The sequence below is a fragment of the Dermacentor albipictus genome, unplaced genomic scaffold (assembly GCF_038994185.2).
Source record: "Dermacentor albipictus isolate Rhodes 1998 colony unplaced genomic scaffold, USDA_Dalb.pri_finalv2 scaffold_16, whole genome shotgun sequence".
In the NCBI taxonomy this organism is placed as follows: Eukaryota; Metazoa; Arthropoda; class Arachnida; order Ixodida; family Ixodidae; genus Dermacentor; species Dermacentor albipictus.
In genome coordinates, this window is record NW_027225570.1 from 9330971 (window position 1) to 9354339 (window position 23369).

Here is a 23369-nt window from a genome sequence, read left to right on the forward strand (position 1 = left end):
GCTGCTATCGGCTCTGTCGTGGCTCTGTTTCTGGCCGCGCGTTTGCGTTTTGCACAGAAAAGCTGTAGCGCCGTCTGCGGGCGCCGTTTTACTCACTGACGGCGCAACGTCCCTATGAGACTATGACGTCACCACTCCTCGATAGGAGGGCGGGCGATTTGAACTGCGCTAGAGGTACCCGGACGCTTCAGAACGCATTTTCTCTTAAAATAAATCTCTTCTTCGCTTGAAACAAGCATTTCGAGGTTTTTCAGATAGTATTTCATCAGTCCATGTTGACATAATATTAACCTTTAGTGTCCCTTTAACTCTGAGCTCCTAAATGATCAGAAATTTATTAATCGCGTGCGCATGGCCCTAACAAATTCTCTTTCCACTGACTTACCATTATTTGCAGTTTGGGAGCTCGTTAAACAAGAGGTTCGTGCAGTGGCTCATATAAATTGGATCGGTGAAATCATTCTATAGAAAGAATTAAGAAAAAAGTGATTCTTAAGAGCTATGTAGCCTGTTTGAGATGGAATGCGAAATTCCAGGCACTTACATTGTTGACATAGAAATTCTTAAATGTGAGTTACAAAAGTATGATGCACTGCGTTACAGAGGTGGCGCGAATTCGATCCCGAAATAGGCGTGCTCTGCAGTCTGAGCAACCAACACGTCAAGATTTACTTGGCGAACGATGTCAAGGTATTTCTAAATTCCGGAAATATTCTCCGAAAGTAGTCTTCTACCAAATACGAATGGCATAATTTCTCAGTTCGAAACTTACTACACTGCGTTGTTTAGTGCCCCTCCAGACAATCACAATGCAAAAGCTTAAGAAAGTTTTGTATCTCTTGTAAAACCGTTACAGGATGATGACTGTGCAGTCATCAGTGGTAGCCTTACGATCCAAGAAATTAAGCTAGCTATTGATCAGCTGCCTTTGTAGAAAACAGCCGGCCCCGATGGACTTTCCAGTGAATTTTACAAACCTTTCAAATCAACTATCAGCCCCATAATATTGGTCACATTTATTACAAGTTTAGAGGCGCACGCCCTTCGGCAATCGTTTTGCAAGACCCACACAGTTTTAATTCCCAAAAGTTCAGATAAAGAGAAACTGTGTTCTGTTGAAAGCTACCGACCAATGACATTGTAAAACGTCGATTACAAAATTTTTGCAAAAGTTTTATCTAATATATTGCAATTTGCGATGTCAATTCTAATTGGCTCCCATGAGACGTGTGGAATAAGGGGCCGATCAATTCAAACCAACATACATATCGCACGTACACTTCTTCAATACTGTTATGGTTCTACTGAGCAGCTTGCAATGCTCAAGGTAGACCTTGCTAAAGCTTTTGATCGTGTCAGTCACGCCTATTTATTTCCTCTTCTGGAGCATGCCAATGTTGGCTCCATTGTGCTTAAAAGCGTTAGGCTTTGCTACACCTGTTGTACTACTCGTTTAGTTCTTAATGGCCAACTCTCCGAACGCGTTTCTATTTGCTCATCAGTAAAACAAGGGTGCCCGACGTCCCCCACTGCTATTCGCCGTTTACCTGGAATCACTATGCTTAAGTGTAATACAGTCGAGTTACATCCATGGCTTTAATATACTGGGTAATTAAGTAAAAGTCTTAGCTTATGCAGATGATCTAGCGTTCTTCTGCACGGATAAGTCCAGTGTTGAAAAGGTAGCATCGACAATTGAACGATTTGGCAGCGTATCAGGAGCACGAATTATACCCTCAAAAAGTTTAGGCTTCTGGCTTGGCTCACGGTGCTATAGACCAGAATAGTTTGCAGGCGTTATGTGGACTGATGTCCCGCCAAAGTTTCTTGGCGTGCCGCTAGACGCATATAAATTAAGCGCACACTATTGGAAATAACGGGTTTCGGCCCTACAAAGTTATGCCCAGACATTCGTTCCACAATGACTTTCTATCTTTGGGAAAGCCGAAGCCTGCAACAAGTTCTTGGCAACAAAAATTTAGTATGTATTGCAAGTTATTCATTGTGCTTGACTATACATCCAACGCTTCCCCCGTATCTTTGCAACCTTCATATGGTCTTCAACTTTTTAGCCCATGAGGCCAGACAACATTTTGCCGTGCAGAGGAAAAATGAGCAGGTAAAAGGCTAAAAAGAACAGATATTTGTCCTGTCAAGCACAATAAGAACAAAAGCTTTACTGACGCTCAGCCACAGTGGCCACTGTGGCTGAGCGCCTAAAGAAGTCGGTTTCGAGGGGGACGGACGTGATTACAGAAAGCAGTAATAGCAAAAAAAAAAATAGTAGCGGCTACTCCGTACATTCATTCAGTGACACACAGGCTAAAAAATTGCAAGTAGATATGATGGTAATGTTGCTTTCACTGCTCCCAATAAGCTAGGTAAGATATGCAGTGCCGTACAGAGGAAAAAGGAGCAGGTAGAAGGCAATAAAAGAACAGATACTTGTCCAGTAAAGCACAATAAGAACAACAGTTTCATGGACAGTCGTGTGGGTGTGGTTTCTGAAATTCCCCTTTGCTGTGACCAGTTGTACGTAGGGCAAACGGGGCGGTGTATCAATCAGAGGCTAATGGAACAAAAAAGGTCGGTAACCGGTGGATCGCCTTCTAATCTTTCCTTACATTGCCAGGTTTGTAACTGCACGTCAAAGTTATATGAATGCGCGATATTGTACAGGCACAAGAATAAAGATACGGGTCTAATGGTAGAGGCTTGGCACATCTATAAAGGTGGAAGTGCGTGCGTGAGTCAGCTTTCGATTACTTTACGTAAGGAAGAGGTTAAGTGCCTTAACAGCTACCTCTAGCGTAGACCGGCACATGTATCCGACTGACACGTGGTGATACCATTCCAGAGCTTGCGCAGATGAGTTTTGTATCATCTTTATTCTTTTCGCCTCAGTGCTCCCTTCAGTTGATAGTCGGCGTTCGTGTTGTCCACTTGTGTCCTGTCTGCACGCCTCACCTTTTGGCATAATGAATCCTTACCAACTAGTACAGCTTTCTGTCGTAATATTTGTAGGCCTGTTAGTGAGGGTGGGCGGGGCTTAGTATATCTTTATGTGCGATAAATAGTGTCTCGTTTCTTCTTTTTTTCGCAGTACTTCGCATCTTATAATTTGATCATATATGCAAGTCGCACTTGTTAATGCGTCACCTGATTTAGTTGTTTCTTCAAATTTTTCTTCCCGTTTATGCTTGTGGGGGTTCATTGAACAAGGTTATTTTTATTTTATTTTTATTTGTGATGCCCTCAAGGTACATAATTGTACATTTCAGAGGGGAGGGGAGAGAATACACTCCAAGAGTAAAAAATACAGGATGAGTTCCAGGAATTTCCAAGGAACAAAAGCAATATGAAATAAAGTAGTAATGCATTCATAACAAATTACAGAGACTTACATGACATGAAAATACGGAAAGAATACACTTTAGCAAGCAGACAATCTTCACGAATAAGTACATAATCATGCCATTTGCCGCCATACATTACTTTATGTTGATTAGTGCATTCTTAATATATGAATATATATGTGCATATATATATAATATATATATGTGCATTCTTGTATATATGACTTACTTATACTTCTTCGTATTGATGTTAAGAATGTGAATTAATAACTAGCATGGATCCCAACTAGCCTTGAGCTAGGGATCCAGAGGTCCTGTACAACATTTCCTGTGTACTTTCCTATTTTGAATAAACTTCAAATTCTTCTTCTTCTTTCTTAACGCGAGTGGGGTCACTGATGCCTACTAATGATGTAGGCAGATTATTCCAGTCGACTGTAGTCCTAGGAAGGAATGATTGTGAGCACGAAATGGTGTTATGACGGGGTACGTTAACTTTATGTAAGTGGTCACGACGAGCCCAATAATAAGGTGCAGGTTGGATCCAAAGAGGGCGAAAAAATGTGTTGTTGTAGTAGATTTTACAAAAAATGGAAATGCGTGATTCTTTTCTGCGAAGAGATAATAATGGTATTTCAACGGTACTCTTCATTAATGTAACACTAGCAGTGCGATGGTAGTTAGCTAAGATGAAACGAACAGAGCGATTTGGCACTGATTCAATTTCGCTAATTGATGCGATCTGACGAGAATCCCAAACGGAGGAGGCATATTCTAATTGGGGGTGGACGTATGCCGTGTACAACAACCGTTTTAATAAAACTGGCGCAAACGAAAAAATTCTCTTCAAATGTCCTAAGGAGCGGTTAGCTTCAGATATTACATATTGTACATGCCTCATCCAAGAAAGATCGCTAGTTATATGAATGCCAAGATAACGGTAGCATGTAACGGATTGAAGGAGGCAATCATTAAGTGCGTAGGTAGGGCAAGTTGTGTTAGAACGAGAACATGGCGGTTCGTTTTCTGACAGTTTGGTTTTCCACTGAATACTTGTAAGCTGTGTAGCGTAAAACGCTGTACAAAGATTGACTGTCCATGCTATTTCCGCCTTCATTTTAGCGACTACTATATATTAAATGGCCAGGCCACAATGTACTAAAGCGATTTCGCAAAATGTATTTATCCCCTTGCTGCAAAACATCCTTTTATCAACTTCATACTGAAACCATACCGGTGAAAGCATGGCTACAAAAAAGGGTATCTTTGTCTCTTCTGTTAACTGTCGCCTTTGTGATGTACCAGAGAAAATTGAGCATTGTTTTATTAGCTGCACCAACGCCATCATATTTTGGAATGTCCTCCAACGAACTTTAAGGTAAGACTGAGATTAACGCTCATACTGTGCGATACCTGCTGCCAACCTCTGATAATAGTGCACCTTTCGATATGTTTTTTTTTTCACATGGGAATGCACAATTCGTGGAAAACGCGAATGATGGACCGGAACGCCGAAGCGATGGTGCCTACAAGGGTACATTTTATCCAAATGACTTTACAACTAAACATGTTTACGATGGACTCGATATGAAAGCGGACTGGTACCCTATTTTGGTGAGGTGCTTATCCTTACCACCCTTCTAAAGTGAAACCAACCTTTCTACTCACAGTATGAACGCTGCCTTTTCTGTGTGTGACTTTTATTGTCCCCTCCATTCTTTGACTATGCAGAACTGGTGAACGTCGGGTTGAATGCTACTATAATTAATACCATGAAAGAAAGAAAAACAAAAGATTGCCGTTGTGCAGTGGTTAGAGTACCTGACTTGTGAGCGCGAGGACGTGAGTTCGACTTGTACTTCCGGGCCCCCTTTTTCTTTTTTTTTCAGCACAGTAATCTTTATTATCAGGGTATAATGCCTAATTTCATTAATTCCATCTTTAAGTAGCATCGGAAATAATTACCGTTGCTCCCGTGAGGAGCATTGGGAAAGGGCAACTGTTAGTCCTCGGAGGAGTAATGGCATGGGGAGTAACAGGTCATCGCCTAGCACTTACCCCCTAAAGGGAGGAATGGTTGATGCAGATAAATGCCTCGCCTAAAGGAGTAACCTTAATACCCCATTTCCTCCTTTGCCCAGGACGTCTCCCGCATGGTGTTTTTATTGAGCGCAGACATCAAACCTATGAGGAGAGCTTTGCGTTATCCCTCGTACCGTTCTTTGTGTTCCCTCATACTGCTTATCCCTCATACGTTATCCCTCATACTGCTCATACATGTTCTTTCCGATAGACGGCGACTCCTTAAGTCCTCACCCCCAATATTGCATTATGTTGTAGGGAGCGCTTCCCTTACCCATACACGGAAGCCAAGCGGTACTTTGAGCGCCATCTCCTCAAGCAACGCAGAGCCAACACCTTCTAGAAAACTTTTCTCTAGGTGGTACTGCCAGAGCGCCTCAATGTCCTCCTCGCCCGCTGCTCTGTACGGAGCTGGGGGCGAGGAGGACATCGAGGCACCCTAGAGCAACGTACTTGGAAGCAAGTGCCATGCCTGCGTATGCGACCAGAGGCGCAACGCCTCAACGACAGCGTCTCAAAGCGGAGTTGTCACGAAGGAACAATGCGAGAACGGATGCATGGATGTTATGAGCGTCCCCTTAGGAACGGGGCGGTGGGTTGCACCACCAGGCTCTTGGTATTTTTTTTTTGCCTAATGTCCTACCTATGGTTTGCCTTTTCCTGTCTCTCTCTCTCCCTACAACCTTCGTCTTTCCCTTACTTTCCACCTTTCCTGTCTTCTTCTGGTTTCCCCTTTACTTCCAGTTATTCCAGGCAGCAAGGGTTAACCTTGTGTGAATAGCCAACCTAGGTTATTTCATGCTTGGTTATAGTGGCAATGTACAGCTGGCGTTTGCAGGCCGTGTTTCGCAGGTCCTGCAGCGTCCCCTTGTAGGACTCTGTGGTGGGTGACTAGCGTTACTGCCGAACTCTCACATATCTTTATGGATAACTTCTTTCCTTCACTCCGTGATCGCCCTCAGAAAAAGAGGGCGCACCGACGAAGTTTATCAGTTACGTACGTACGTTTGAGCCGGCTGTTTCTTAAGTCTTGGAGATGTTTAAGAAAGACCTGGAGCCTGTAGAACTTACGCATGAGACCCCCATTGATGATTCCTTGCGCTTTCTAGATCTCAGGCTGAGCCTTGCTAACAAACATGTGCGCTGGTGCTTCGAACCGAGAAGTAAGAAGCCACTCTTGCCCTTTAACTCCGCACACTCAAAACTCGTTAAGCGAGGTATTAAAAAGTTATGTCTCGTTACCAGCCTCAATAAATCGTGCCAACACCAGATGCAGCACATAGTCTTGCTGCTCAGGTTGATCGCCTTTCTTGGGCTGGTTACCTTTTGGCATTAATTTAAGCCACAGCGGAACAGCTTCTGAGGCGCACAAATCGCGATGATCCCGCGCAATCAGGCAACCTGCGGGCTGAAAGACGCAGGTTTTCAGTGCTGTCGTATGTGCATGATGCCTCCCAAAGGCTAAAGAAAATTGAGCAGCGTGCAGGAATCACAGTCGTTTTCTCAGCCCCGAAAAAATTGGCAAGGCTCTGTAAGCGTGTAAACGCGCCTAAATCGCATCAGAGTTGTTCTGTCGGGCACAGGAAACGTTTTGTGACGTGCACAACGAATGTAGCCTACCAGATTCCCCTGTCTTGCGGCAGTAAATATGTTGGACAGACAAGCAGGTGCTTGAACGATCGACTAAGAGAGCACTGTAACAGCGTCCGCAGCACTGTACAAGGCCACTTGGGCATCCATTGCCGGGACTGCGGCTGCGTGCCATTCTTTGAAGATACTGAAGTTTTAGCGAGACATAGCTCGCAGCTCACCCGGGAAATTGTAGAAGCTGATTTCATCAGAAAACTTGGTAGTATTTGCGTTAGTGCCCCCTCTATCGCGCTGACCCCTGGGGAAGTCACATATCTAAACAGATACAAATCGTAATGCTTAATGTTTTTATTTTTTTCAGATGACCATGCTCTTAGTTCAGTGACTTGCTGTTAGAACACCCCATGTGACTGTCTTACATTTTTGCGCATGCCCTTTCTTGTATATATACACACGATGTGCCAATGCAATAAAATATTGTTGGAAATCAGCGCTGTATATGTCGTCTATCGCTGTTCTTGTCCTTCGCGCTGTACGTTATTGTTGGTCATGAATGACCAACTAGCCCAAGCAACCACCCTAGTTCAAATCTGGCCCTTGCGCAACTGAACAGCACATAGTCATTCATTTATTCCTACCTATGGTTAAAAAACATAAAAATAAAAAAAAGAAACTCGCGATGAATTCCCCTGATCAAAGTTTCTGAACCCTTATTGTGAACTTTGTTTTTGTAAGCCTTTAGTTGTCGTCGTTTCCCTAGTTTTCTTCCACAAATCTTCCAATTGCCTCGTAGTAATCTTCATTGCGGACATGTTTCTCTTCCCCCAGCTCTCGTTGAACCCAAGCGCTTCAAGAAGGCCAGTGGCGCCTAAATCGACCCCTGGGCAAATACGCTCACATTCTAATAATACATGCTCCGTGGTTTCCCATAGCTTTACCGCAGCAAGCACATGCTTCTTCTTTCTTCTTACATCTCGCTTAATAAGCGCGTGTTCTATTAGGCATCCTGATCTCGCTTCGAAAAGTAATGAGCTTCCCGTTTAGTTACCATAAACTGTTTCTTTCCTGATTGCGTTTTTTCTTCTTATGTAGTTACTCATTGCACGTTTCTATTCCATAGCCGGCACCAATGAGATTACCTCATGGGCTTCTGACGTTCCGCTTGACGTTCTTTGTTGCATTGTTGCACACCATACAGGCCGCATACTTGCTGGTAAGCTTCCTAGTTCCCTTCCTCCGCTGTGAATCAATATTGTTACTCTACAAATACTGAAAGCTCTCCCAGCCCATTTACTGTCTTCCATGTTCCTCAGTCGCTCTTCATAATCAATTTTACTGTGAGCTTCTCTCACATCGAAGCTTATCGAGCTCATATCACGCCGCACAGTGTCACTTGTAGTCTTCCCGTGAGCGCCCAATGCGACGCATCCCATTGACCTTTGCTTGCCATCGAGTCCTGATTTAAGCCCTGATTTCAAACCAACAACCACATTTACGAATGCAAGTCTGGAACCCATTCCGCCTTTCCAAGTACTACAAAGAACCTGGTACCTATCGTATCCCCACAGCACTCTGAGTTTCATTATTACCGCATTTCTTTTCCCTTTACTATTATTGTTTCTTCCTGTGTTTCCACATATATACTGCCTTCGTTTATCCATATACCAAAGTATTTATAATATTACGGGGATGTTGGGAGTGTAGAAGATTATATTTACAATACATATACAAAATAAGTCCGAGTAGTTAAAATGGCTGATAACCAACAACCCGCAGCAGCCAGCGTCTCGCGATCTTCTTCTCTTCGTTCATCCTTCCGTAATAGGACCCCCGGGTAGTAAAGCGCCGTCTCGGCGCATGGTAGGCAAAGAACGGCGAGCGAAATATGGTTTCAGCCGCAAAACCTGGACGACGTCAACAGGTGGCGGACTTGAAGATGGATCAAACTATAACGGCGCGATCTCGTAATTGACGTCGTTAACTTTATGTAGGACTTCATAGGACTAGTGCCTGTTACCGTCCACCTGACTACAGCACTTCTTTCGTTACTGAACTACGCAATAGCATAACCACGGCCCTACAGCTCTGTCCTGCGCATTCTGTTTACTTATTCGGTGATTTTAACTTTCCGCTCATAAATTGGCGTAATTTATCATCGTCTTGTCGAACATCTGTGGATTTTCTTAACTTAACTTTAGATCTTCACCTGTTCCAGGTCGTTAACAAACCAACCCATGGTACTAACATTCTAGACCTTATACTCACCAACACTCCCGAAACGATTGAAACCGTAGTTCATCTAAACGGCTTTAGCGATCATGATCTACTTCAGCTAACAATCAGTGTTCCCCTACCCTTTTCAGGGATCTCAAAGAAAATAATACGTGATTATAACAAAGCAAACTACTCTAAAATAAACGATGAACTTGAAGTATTTTTCAACCACACGCTACTTCCTTCTTTTTATAATCGCTCGGTGGAAGATAACTGGGTATGTTTCAAGAATAAAATGTCTGCTCTAATTAACAAATATATCCCGTTGATCTCGATAACAAATGACAAAACAAATCCTTGGTTTACTAATGCCCTACGTAAGCTCAGGAATAAAAAGAAATGTCTGTACAATACCGCTAAACGCGTCAATACTGCTCCTTCGTGGGAAAGGTACAGCCTTTGCTTAAAAACGTACTGTTTTGCCTTAGCTGCAGCTAAAAATAAATATTTCTCCACAGATTTACCTTCTCTCTTAAATTCGAATCCGAAAAAGTTTTGGCGAGTTATATCACCTGACCGTGACTCTAACCGGATAGCCTTGCATAGCGATACAAATACTCCCCTTCCTGACAATGAGTGCCCCTCTGCGTTTAATACGTTTTTTTCATCGATTTTCAGTCGCGAGGATCATACCAATGTACCTGATGTTGCTGATTATGACTGGAAATTCATGGAAAGTATTGAAATCTCGGTGGAGGGAATTGCATGTCTTATTAATAATTTGAAGTTTTCTACTTCATCTGGTATTGACAATATTAGTTCCAAGATATTAAAAAATACCATTTCTATATCCAGTAACATTCTGTACCATATATTCAAGCAGTCTTTGTTATCGGGACAGCTGCCCAATGACTGGAAAATGGCGAAAATCATACCCATATTTAAAACTGGGAATAAACACTCCCCGGAAAATTACCGCCCAATTTCATTGACCTGCATTTGCTGCAAGATGCTCGAACATATAATTGCTTCTCATATTTATAACCACCTAGAGTCCAATAATTTCTTTTTTCGCCATCAACATGGTTTCAGGAAAGGATTATCATGTGAGACACAGTTACTCGAATTCACGACTGACCTGCACCTTAACATGAACAATAACCAGCAGACCGATTGCATTTTCCTTAACTTTTCCAAAGCATTTGATCGTGTAGCTCATTGTCGCCTTATTGCTAAATTAACTGCTCTTCGAATTGACTCCTTCACTTTAACATGGCTTCGTAATTTTCTTTCGAATCGTCTACAATTCACAGTAGTTAATATTATTGCCTCGTCTCCTACTTACGTTACTTCTGGTGTGCCTCAGGGCAGCGTTTTGGGCCCTTTACTGTTCCTAATTTACATAAATGATTTGGCACCTAATGTTTCTTCTCGCTTACGTATTTTCGCTGACAACTGCATTATTTACAGATCAATTAACAGTACTGATGACCACCTGGCCCTTCAAAATGACCTTAGCCTAATTCATAATTGGTGTAACACCTGGTTAATGGCTTTAAATGTATCAAAATGTCAGGTAATTTCTTTTAGTCGTAAGCGTGACAACTCACATTTTTTATACAACGTCAATAATAAAGAATTGTTACATACAGTATCGTATAAATATTTGGGTGTTCACCTAACCGAAAAACTCGCCTGGACAGACCATATTGCAGCCGTTTGCGCAATAGCTTCAAGGACATTAGGTTACCTATATCGTAATCTGGGTAATTCACCTTCAAACATCCGCAAATTGGCCTATCAGACATTTGTTCGTCCACAGCTCGAGTATGCATCATCCATTTGGTCCCCACATCCTACATACTTAATCGACATGCTTGAATCAGTCCAGAACCGAGCTGCCCGTTTCATTTCACGTAATTATAGCCATCACTCCAGCGTAACGCAAATGAAACTGGATCATTCCATACAGCCTTTAGTTCTTCGCCGTTATATCGCTCTGTTATCCTTGCTTCACAAATATGTTTATAATGCCACACAATCCACACTACATATCCAGACCGGCTCGAGCACGTCTCGTCGATTAAATAACCACTTAAGTTTTGCGCGCATGTACGGTACGACACATGCGTTTAACTTTTCCGCACTCCCTACGGCCATTCGATTGTGGAACAATCTGCCTGATCACATTGCTTCCGAGTCAGATCAAGAAAAATTTCGACATCTCCTACACGAGCATTTTTCATAATAGCACTTACAAATCACTTTATCTTGTTTCTAACACTTGGCAATCTGCTTAGAACTTCTTGTGATATTGTTTTTTGATGCATTGCTATCTCGCTCTTGTAAATTGCTATGTTATGCTGTGTCGTGTGTTCACTTGTATGCCCTGTATATATTATTGCTCTTTTGCGTCTTTTTCCCTGAATATCACTTCAAGAATTGTACTCCCTGATATGTTCATTTTTTGTGTGTTTTACTTTCTTGTAATAATGCCTTACATTAAGTTTTACTCAAGTTATTTCCTTAAGTGTACCTTTGTGGCCTTTCATTACTTCAGTTGTTTGTTTCATGTTTCAATCTTGATAGTAATGTTGGTCAGCGCTGTATTGAGGTGTATCTCTTGTATACCACTTTAGAAGGCTGCTTACTCTGTAACCCCCCTTACACAATGCCCCCATAGGGCCTGTAAGGTATTTTAAATAAATAAAAAAAATAAGACCCTGGGTAGCGAGAGAGAGACTTCTGCGAGAGGCCGACCCGACGACATGGTGACCAAAGCAGCACCCATGCACCTGGGGCGAACTGAACATCGTGATGGCACCGGTCGTAACACTCGTTTTACATATGCTTCGAGGCTAATAAGGAAGATCGGGCGACTTGACGCGCCATGTGAGCGCGATCGATGACCTCGTGAGCGTACTCAGTAGCAACGCCGGGCACAGAACCTATGATGGTGTCAAAGGGCAATCTGAGGTCGCGGCCATACAAAAGACAAAAGGGTGAATATCCTGCGGTGTAATGTAGGGACGAGATATAGGCGAATGTCACGTACGCCAGCGTGGCGTCCCAGTCGCGGTGATCGTTAGAAACGTACATCGACAGCATCAACCGACAGTGCTCGGTCAAGACATTCCGTAAGAGCGTTGGTTTGTGGGTTGTAGGCGGTGGACTGCTTGTGCTCAGCGGCACAAGAGCGGAGGAGTTTGTTTACAACTCGAGACAAGAACGAGCGGTCGCGGTCTGTAAGTAACTGTCGAGGTGCACCGTGGTGGAGAATGACGTCGCGAAAGAGAAAATTAGCGACGTCTCTTGCGCAACTAGTCGGCAACGCCTTTGTTATCGCGTAGCATGTCGCGTAATCGGTAGCGACGGTGATCCACTTATTCCCTCTAATTGTCGTCGGAAAAAGGCCAAGAAGGTGAAGGCCTACGCGAAAGAATGGTTCAGAGGGAACGTCAGTTGGATGGAGTCGGCCGACAGGTGGCAGGGAAGTTTCTGCTGGCGCTGACACAATTCGCAAGTTGCGACATAACGACGCACAAAGTGGTAGAGACGTGGCCAGAAGAACCGGCGTCGCACGCGGTCGTATGTACGTTTACCTCCAAGGTGTCCCGCCGTCGGTGCATCGTGAAGTTGTTCGGGCACGACGGTTCGCAGATGACGAGGAAGAACAAGGAGCAACTCAGGATCGTCAGGGTTGATATTACGGCAATGGAGGATGCCGTGATGCAGCACGAACATGCGGCACATGCCGTCGGTGCTGCCAGATTCCATACCGGCGATGATGGACTGTAAGGATGCGTCGCGTCGTTGTTCAGCGCGCATCCCGGTCATGTCAGTCAAAGCCATCACGCAGGTCACCAGATCATGCGCAACAGGATGAGGGGGATCCACGGGGTGACGCATGAGTCACTTCCTTGTGCAGACGTCCAGACCTATAATTGAGAAGAAATGAAAATTCCCGGAGCCGCAAAGCCGAGCAACCAAGCCGTCCTGTGGGGTCCCGTAGGGAAGACAGGTAGCAGAGGGCGTGGTGGTCTGTAACGACCGAAAACGTGCGGCCGTACAAATATTGCCGGTACTTGGTGACAGCCGAAACTATAGCCAAGCACTCCCGTTCAGTGATGGAGTAATTTCTCCCGGCAGGTGACAGCAGGCGCTTCGCGTAAGCTATCATGTACTCGGTACCATTCTTCTGTTGGCTGAGAACACCACCGATGCCGTGGGCGCTTGCGTCAGTGTAGACTTCGGTCGGTGCACAAGGATCAAAGTGGGCAAGTATGGGAGGGGTGCTTAGAAACCTGAGGAGAGCGGCGAACGCGTGAGCCTGCTCCGGGCCCCATGAAAATGGCGTGTTCTTCTTTCGAAAATATCTGAAAGGCCGAGCAACGTCGGCGAGAGGAAGAACAGAGGCAGACAAAGCAGCGCATGTCAGAAGCAGAACGTGCCACTTGAAAAGTACGTACGGCGCGAACTTTATCCGGATCTGGTTGGACACCGGATGCGTTAACGAGGATGCGTTAATCACTGGATGCGTTAATCGACACAATAATTTTTGTTTGTCAGTTGCTCCTGCTGATAGATAGATAGAAACCTTATTGTAATGGAAAAGAATGGAAGGAGGGGTGGCCGGAGCCTCTCAGTCCAGGGCCCCACTGGCCTCTGCCGCCTGCCTGATCTGGCTAATTAAGGGCTTTTCTCCTGCCAGGTCGGAGCCGGTGAGCTGTGCCTCCCACTGCTTCATTATCGTACTGGTAGTTGGCCTATGAGGGTGCTTACTGCACTTCCAGGTTATATGTATTAGGGTAGGTATGCCATCGCACCAAGGACAGTTGGCCCTATAACGAGTGGGATACATGGCGTTTAGCAATTTTATATGCGGGAATACCCCGGTCTCTATTTTACGTCAATCGGCGGCCTTTTCCCCGCTAATTTGAGGGTGAGGCGGCGGGTATTTTCTGCGGACTCCGCGCTGATGAGCAAGGATGTCTTTGGCATTTAAACTGGTGGAATTTTGTGAAGGATAGTGCGGGTGGTTGGGGTTAGAAAAGGACGTCGTCGCTCGGTTAGTGAACCCTCGAGGTAACGCATTAGTCTTTTCGTTCCCTTGTACCCCCGCGCGGCCCGGGCACCAGAGTAGGCGATGATGGTGGTTGAAGGATTTGGGGATTATCGCGAGGCTAGCCGCAGTCACGTGCCCCTTGAGAAACATGCGACGTGTCTCCTGGGAGTCCGTGACCACGACCGAGTCCCTTTGCGAACGTTCCGCTTGAGCGAGTGCGATCGCCACGGCTAATATATCAGCCGAGGTGGGGGATCCGCCGTGGGTGACGCGGTAATTTGCTGTTGGCTGATCGCGTTCACGACTTCCAGGGCGTACTTCCTTTGGTAGCGCTGCCCGGTCGCCTCTGCATACACAGCTGCATCGGTGTAGTACGTGTTGTACCTATGGTTATTAGAGTACGCTGATTGATTGTGTTGTGCGCGTGCTTTGCGCCTTTCTTTCTTGTACTCGGGATGCATGTTCTTTGGAATTGGAGCTACTGTAATTTTGGATCTAATCAAAGGAGCGAGAGGTACGGCCTGCTCTGTGAGATAAACGGGGTATGCTGGCATATTGAGTATAGCCAATATTGCCCTACCAGTTTTTGTGAAACTGAGGCGCTCCCTCTATCGCACCAGGGTGGCCTGCCTCAGTTCGTCCAAAGCATTGTGTACTCCCAAAGCTAACATGTGCTCCGTTGAAGTACATTTAGGCAGGCCCGAAGCAGCTTTGAAAGTGGTTCGGATTATTGTCTTAGCCTGCCTTTCCTCCTCCCTGTTCAGGATTTGGTACGGTAAGCCATACGTTTTTCGACTAATCACTAAGGCCTGTACGAGCCTTAGGGTATCGTCTTCTCGCATTCCCACTGTTCGATACGCTACGCGACGTATCATTTGAGCTATTTTGTGCACTGTGGATTTGAGGGTCTTGAGTGTTTGTACTGCTCTCCCGTCGCTCTGAAGCCACAAAACCAGAACTCGCACCGTGGGTACCTCTCGGACTGATTGGCCCTCAACCACAATGTTAATCGATCCTCTGGATTTGTAGCCTTTCGCGTGTATCCGTATGACCTCAGATTTTGCGGGTGCGCACTTAAGACCCCTCCATGTAGAAAATTTCTCCACCGCTAATACCGTGCTTTGGAGTGCATATTCCTTATCCCCTAGTTAACCTCTGCTCGTCCACAGCGTGATGTCGTCCGCGCTGAGCGTGTCCCCTAGGTCGGGTACCCGGTCCAGATTGCGCGCGAGGCGACAGATTGCCATGGTGAAGAGAAGAGGAGATAATATAGCTCCTTTAGGTGTTCCTTTGTTAGGCATCTTAAATAAATCCGAAGTGATTTGGCCAATACTGATGCTCGCCTCGCGGTTGGAAAAAAACGCTCTTAAGTAATTGTATGTGCGCTCACCAAAACCCGCGAGTTCGAGTTCCTCCAATATTGCGGCGGCCGAGACGTTGTCGAAAGCTCATTTGAGGTCTAGTGCTAGGACTAGTCTCTCGTTGCCGTACGGTATATCAGTTAGAATTTCGTCTCTAAGTAGGAGGAACGCGTCCTGGCTAGATAAACCCTTGCGAAATCCTATCATGGAGTCCGGGAACCAGCTTCGCTCTTCCAGGTATCGCTGCAATCTGCTATGGATAAACCTTTCGTAGAGCTTACCCAGGCAGGACGTGAGCGACATCGGCCGAAGTGTGTCAATCGAGGGATTCTTTTTTTCTTGGGGGATCATGATTATTTTAGCCAATTTCCACTCTTGGGGCAAGTCTCCTTTGGCCCAGCACTCGCTATTGAAAATCTTTGTTATTTTCGCTAGGGCTACCACATGGATTCGGTAGCCCTAGCTCCTGCTGAAGATGCCACCATCTGATTCGCTTTCATGGTGGCTGATTTCAACATGCAGGAAGCTGGAATGAGAACTGGTACGCAGAAACATATCACTGATACGTAAGAGATCTGTCATTCATCAGTATAAGAAAAACTAAATTGTGCAAAATTTACAAATAATGATTTAGGATGCCGTGTTGACATAAGATCTTTCTCACTTTTTGGAGTGGTAGTAAGAGTAAAAGGAAACTGGACGCGCTTCTCTTGTCATCTTAAAAATTTTAAAGCAACAGCACAACCTTTTCATTACAGTGTGTACTCTTCGATTGATTTCTGTTTAGTATTTACATAAAGCATTTCCTTATATACACGTCTTGCACCGATGACTAGGTTTAATTTTGTTTTCTTATTTGTGAACATCAAGTGCTCTTTTACCAAGTTTTCTAACTGTTCATGAGCACTTTGAGCTATAGATGAATTGAAATGAATAATAGTCCATGCAGAAAAGTGGTGGAGTAAAGGTCATATTGCTGTACCGTTATTTTTCCTCTATTTTAGCTTCAATTTTATCTCAGTGGATGTTTGCCTTTGTTGCGCTCTTGCAGGCAGTGATGTCTATCTGGCTTGCAGCCTCTCAAAGGGTGATTTCTTGACGCTCGTTTGTTTATTGCACACAGGGTTGCGACTACAGCTGCTCACAGGTTGGCGCTGATATGTACAAACGCTGCCGGCATTCCTGCGCGTTTCCTGTCTTGAGGATCGCGAAAACTGATTGCCGCTGGGAATTATGTTCATTCCAGTGCATCTACTTTTCTTATTCTTATTCTAAGTTTCTTTATTATTTTATTCTTATTATTCATGGACAAGCAATACATCTTTACCGCGAAAATCATTTTTGTCATAATGCGGTTTCTATAAAAACTACGCAATTTTTTTTCAGGACAGTTCTCTACGAAGATATTAAATCTTGACCCGCATTTCGTGAAAAAATTGCCCCGCAAAGGCTGAACAACTATCAGATAACTTTCACAGAATTTTTTATTAGATGCATGATTTCACACAGATTCAATTCTCAGTGAACACCACTTGGATACTGAAGTGTAAAGAAAATCGCGAAGAGGCATTGTGCATAACCCTATTTGTGAGAAATAACGGGGACACGATTTGGCATCAAAGTAGCACGAAACGGTATTCAATAGTGGTCATACTGGTTAGTTAAAGCTTAGAAGAATAAATAAAACAACATTTCTTTAAACTAAACTTCTTGCTCAAACTGTTATTGAGCGAGATGGTACGATTTATTAAACGTACCTGTAGTTGGCGTCATTCAATGCGAGCAGCGTCTTGCTGAACGAATTTTTGTAGTTTCGGTCTCTGCTTCCAGAGTCTGACGGACACTCAACATTCTCGTGTTTTCCGTCTATCGCACCCAGGCAACGTGGCATGTTCCACTTGTCCTCAAAGTCCCTCGCTTCCTGTGGTCAGCAGCGCAAAAGGTAAGAAATTGAGATCTAGTTAGCCCTTTGGAGATGCGGTAAAAAAATTAATTTTTTATTATAAATAACATTGCTACCAAATGTTTCAATTATTTGTGCAATACAGTCAGTGCACAGCAACATCGACAGTAACATTAACCATGCATAGACGACACCGAATAGGTTACCTTTAGCCATTCATCCGCGGTAGATGGCCGAGCGACGTAAATCGGCCCAAGGACGTCCAAAATGGGCTGGCATACTTCGGCGACAATCAGGCAACCAGCCAGATAGAAAATAGAAAAATGAGGAGCGCCGCGTCTCCCCTGCAGCCAAGAGAACCTGAGCCAAAAGACGCGTTGAAAAACACGAAAGTGTACGCACGGTGCCGCTCAGTCGCCGAGTAAGAAAACATTTGCTAAGAAAATAAAAGCAACAAAAAGCCCTAAATAATAGCACTGAAGCCTTTCCTGCCAGCTAGCGCCAGCTGGTGCTCTGGAGGAATTGCCCTTCGGTAGTTTGTGTCAGCTTTCTGTATTCGTGGTTTCAGGAGTTGTAATTACGTGTCGATGAAGTGCGGGGGCATCCTCAAACAGCTGCAGAAAAAGCACATGTGCTGCGTAACGTACTACTGATTCGCTCTAGAGTGTCATGTACGCGCCTGAACTAGGACAGTGCAACAAATCGCAGGAGTGCAGAATGGAGACTCACTGTCTGAAGTATTGCACATACTGCGAATGAACATGAGGCAGCAATGCATTGGCATGACCCGTTCTCTCTCGTTCTTGCAAGGCGCAGCGAACTCACCAGCGGCGTTGGCGGGCTGTCTCCCTTCGAGCCTTCTGATGCTCGTCTTGAAAAGTTGCTAAAGAAGCGGCGACTTGAATGCCAACTATTTCGTCTTCTTCGTTCGAGCTGATCATTCTTCACAAGTGGTTAGCAAGCGAGAGCAGCGAAAGCGCACGAACGGCTCGTTTGTCGAAAGTGCTGCAAGCGGCGCAAGCTCTCGGGGCGCTCGTGAAAGCGCGAGGCTCCGCCGCGGGCGGCCCATCGGGTGGTCTGGCGTGCGTCTATTTGTCGTACAAAAATCTGTCACGTGACCTGATCCTAGGTGCCTAGCGGCAGCATCATTTAGGGATTTTTGAGAAGGCGCGACGCTGGTGGCGAGCGACGCCGTGGCGGGTTCGTCCTCGGCGTGATCGTTCTCTGGACCGCGCGTTGTTCGACATTGCTCAAGTGATTGTGCGTGCGTCGCTTGTGTGTTCGTTGTAGGTTCTGTGTTACTAGGCGGAAATCCGTGAGTAGTGGCGGTGTGGCAGTGCGGCTTTGGCCTCGGTGAGCTCTGGCAGCAAGGAATCTGCGTTGTGTCACCCATGCTTTCTTGAGAATCCGGTGGTGTTGACAATTGAAATATTGTTACGGTGAAGGGAACGAAGAAGCTGAATTAGACTAGACGAAGTCTGGCAGTTGCCTGAACGCCATATACGCCAGTTGTAAATATACGTTATTTTACAGGCGTGGGCCTGCATTCTTACTGCAACATTTTGCTGGAAGGTGCGGGGTACAATCACGGAACTTCGCAGCGGACGCCATCTACCTGCCGCCACAATGGCAAATCAACCGCCACAAGCGACAACGCATCCGCAGCCCGTGCCAACGGCCACCCTCACTCATCTGCGGAACCGAGGGACATTTCGTGGCACGGACAACGCCGACGTCGAGGACTGGCTTACGATGTACGAACGAGTGCGCGACAACAACAGGTGAGATCCAACGATGATACTAGCAAACGTGATATTTTATCTAACAGGAACTGCGAGGCAATGCCACGACACACACGAAGCTGACCTAACGAGCTGGGATGTCTGCAACGAAAAAATGCGAGAGCTGTTTGGCAGACCTGTCGGTCGTCAGCTGGCAGCAAAAAAAGAACTTGCATGTCGCGCTCAGACGTCCACAGAATCCTATGTCGTCTACATACAGGATGTCCTGGCCCTCTGTCGCAAGGCTGATAACAACATGACCAACAAAGACAAGATTGGTCACATACTGAAAGATATTACAGACGATGCCTACAATCTCCTGATGTGTAAGGATTGTGCCACTGTAGATGCAATTATAAAGGAGTGCCGGCGCTTCGAACAAGCGAAGGGCCGCCGCATCGCTCAAACTTTCGACCAGTCGCCCAATACCGCCGCGACATCTTCTTGCGAAGACCAGCCGCGCTTCGTTCAGCCCACAGGACCGGAAGATACCACGCGAATTGTTCGCCGTGAGCTTGAGGCCATGTCTCCTGCTCCAATTCGTTCTGACTGTCGGGAAAGCGTGCCCGCTATCTGCCTTATACAAGCGTCGTTCAGTAGTAAATAGCAAGTTTGGACATTCCATCTTTCTGCTCGGTCCGCCATACAAACACCTACCAGATTTCTCCGGCCGCTCACTCCCAGACGCAAAGCTTTCCGCCAACCAGCTGCGCTACAGATGTCTGTGTTATTTGCGATTGTGTGTGGTAAATTACTTTCTATTGTGGAAATTTTGGGAGTCTTATTAGGCAAGGAGTGCGAACGTAAACATACACTTATGTGTGTCTGAAATTTTGAATTACCCATAATACCCTTTACGACTGATAAGCGGGCTACGCGGCCTGTGTGAATCAGCTACCGTATGTTGCGACGCTCTTCCGTGTGGTAGACTGATGCATGGTGCGCGTTTATTTCTGCAGTGTTGTAACAACCATTACTTTGTTCCCTCAAAACAAATGTACGGCTTCTTCGCCGCAGTACATTTTAGTTACGCGGTGTAGCATACTAAAAGTGGGAGAGAACCACTATCAGCCAGCATAGTGTGTCCACTTAGGCGACCTGAGAGGCGGCTGGTGCGCGATTGTATAATTAAAGAACTCTTATTATGTGGACTTGGAAGCACCGAACGAGCACGGATGCTGATGAATTTTTTTCTGATCGCCCAGATCGTACTGTCGAGGACCGGATTCGTCTACGCAGAGTCTGAGCATGCGCTGCATCAGGCCTGTCTACTGCTACCACCGGCTGTCTGCCCTGCTGGCTTCATCGGACGAAATAAGTCGCAGCAAGCTGTACCAAGTGCACGGCACTGGGACCACCTGACCAGCACGGTGACGTCGACGGAGACATCGTGGCACCCGGATAAAAGCAGCAGCCTTTTCGACGTTCCCTTCAGTGGATTGGAAGCACCGAACGAGCACGGATGCTAGTCAAATTTGTTGCGATCGCAGAGATCGTGCTGTCGAGGACCGGATTCATCGACGCAGGGTCTGAGCATGCGCTGCATCAGGCCCAGCTACTGCTACCTCCGGCTGTCTGCCCTGCTGGCTTCATCGGACGAAATAAGTCGCAGCAAGCTGTACCAAGTGCACGGCACTGGGACCACCTGACCAGCACGGTGACGTCGACGGAGACATCGTGGCACCCGGATAAAAGCAGCAGCCTTTTCGACGTTCCCTTCAGTGGACTTGGAAGCACCGAACGAGCACTGATGCTGATCAGTTTTTTTCTGATCGCACAGGTTAGTGACAAGCATTTAGTCTCTTCAGTTAGAGACAATGACGTAACGTTAACGGTGCTCCCAAGTCCACAATGCTGTGTTGCTATTTTGCGGGATTGTTTTAACGTTGTCCGCTTAATGTTACTAGCATCCGGAGACGTTGAACAAAATCCAGGCCCTGACTCTGATTCAGATGAATGTTCGAAACGGGAACTAATGAAACGCATTCTAAGAGAACAAGAGGAAACGAACAAAACACTGCAACAACTGTCTTCAAATATCAAGCACGTGGAGATGATAGTTGCATATTTGCAAGAAAGAATGAAAGTTATTGAGAATGAAAGGGGATTATGGAAAGAATGCGAAGACACTGCGAGGAATCTTGTATATCTATCATGACGCAAGTAGAATTTCTGGCATGGAAGGCCCATGATTTAAAAAATAGAAGTAGGCGGAATAACCAAGTAATTTGTGGATTAAGAGAGATCTCTGATGAAGATGTTAAAACACTTGAAGAAGGAGTGCGAGACAGTATATTTAAGAAGATTCTAGGAATAGAAATTATCTCAATAGAACGATTTCACAGAATCGGTACAATGCAAAGCCAAAGGACACACCCCGTTATTATCAGGCTATTCAACTTCGATGAGAAAAACAAAATATTATCAAGCTGCTGCAAGCTGAAAAACACCCAGATTTCAATATCCGAAGATTTCTCAAAGAAAGAACGCGACACACGTGCTAAATTATGGCGTTCTGCAGTAAGTGACAAGGCGAAAGGGGCAAAGGTATCTCTGGCCTTCGATAAACTAAAAATGAATGGGAAAACCTTTATATGGAATGAGTTTGAGGACCGAAGAATTGAACTTTCTAAACCGATAACTTCTGCACACGCTGGCCCAGCAGCTCGCGATGGCACGTGATAACAACGTACGAAATGTATAAGAGTGTTATCACTGACTGTGCGCAACGTAGTGAATAAGTTCAGCCTACTTGAAAGCATAGTTGCAGCCCATCAACCACGCGTTATAGTCATCACGGAAACCTGGCTTCACGAAAGCGTCCAGGATTCCGAAATGTTTCCACCTTCTTTTCGGCTCATACGGAAAGACAGAGAATCGCGGAGGGGAGGTGTAACTGTCGCAAATAAATCTAACATAAAATTCACAGTTTTAAACAGCATACCTGAGCATTAAAGCATATGGCGTAAACTTACAGTTAATGGAAACAGCATATTTCTGGGTGGCGTATACCGACCTCCGAATGCACCCCCTGAATACCTAGACGTTATGCACAATTACATTGCACAACACACTAATTCACATTCCAATATTATCATCACAGGTGATTTCAATTTACCAGGAATCAATTGGTCTAATCTTTCCCACAACAGCTCTGACGCAAAAAGTGTTGAATCACTATTGTTTATGTCATTTACCTTCTCTCTAGACCAGCTAGTTTCCGAACCGACTAGAATAGCTCGTCCGTCATGTTCTGTGCTTGATCTGATCTTCGTAAGCAGTCTATTTCAAAATGAGAAAAGGTTTATTGGCGGCTCCTAATGTAACGGCACAGCAACCGGGAACGGCGAAGCAGCCCGAAGCACTGTCCAAACGGACTCCAGCAATCAACAGCGCGAGCCGAGATGAGCCGCGCGTTGGTGATGCGGCTGTGCCGCGAGGCGCGTCTTCTTCTTCACAATCTCCCCCGGGACAAAAAGAGCCATCCTGGCGCCTTAAGAATCGGGAGGCAGAGGGTCGTGGTAAGGCTTGAGACGCGAGACGTGGACAATGTCACGTCCACGCCGGCGCAAGTCTTCAGGTGGTGACAGGGGCTCAATGAGAAAATTCACCGAGGATGTTTGCTCCAAGACTCGGTAAGGCCTTTCGAATTTTGGGACGAGTTTCGAGGAAAGCCCCGGCGTTTGGAAAGGGACCGACAGCCACACAAGAACGCCTGGAGCGTAGGTCGTTCTTGGATGCGTGTCGAGGCGGTTTTCTTTTTGGCGCTGCTGTTGCTCTGCCGTAAAGGAGCGCGCTAGCTGGCGGCATTCTTCGGCTTGACGGGCGACGTCGGAAACAGGTAGACACTCGGAGGCGTCAGGACGGTATGGAAGGAGCGTGTCTATGGTATGCGTAGGCTCGCGGCCATACAGGAGGAAGAAAGGTGAAAATCCCGTAGTGGCCTGGATCGTGGTGTTGTACGCGAACGTGATGAATGGAAGGATGTGGTCCCAGTTACCATGATCAGATGCCACG

The 23369-nt window shown here is 45.7% G+C and overlaps 1 protein-coding gene across 2 annotated transcripts in view; it reads right to left on the reverse strand.

Annotated features, from left to right (window-relative positions):
• The window catches only part of LOC135901717 (uncharacterized), a 70739-nt gene extending 52146 nt beyond the window's left edge, over positions 1-18593 (reverse strand). For both annotated transcript variants that reach the window (XR_010564241.1, XM_070529011.1), the window contains exons 1-3: positions 18397-18593; positions 17778-17931; positions 17426-17589 (exon numbers count right to left, since the gene is read on the reverse strand). Coding sequence is in view for 1 of the 2 variants with exons in the window: in XM_070529011.1 (XP_070385112.1) it covers positions 17426-17589; positions 17778-17931; positions 18397-18512 (434 nt within the window). In the remaining variant the exon portion in view is untranslated. The remainder of the gene's footprint in view (positions 1-17425; positions 17590-17777; positions 17932-18396) is intronic.
• Between the last annotated feature and the right edge of the window lie 4776 nt (positions 18594-23369).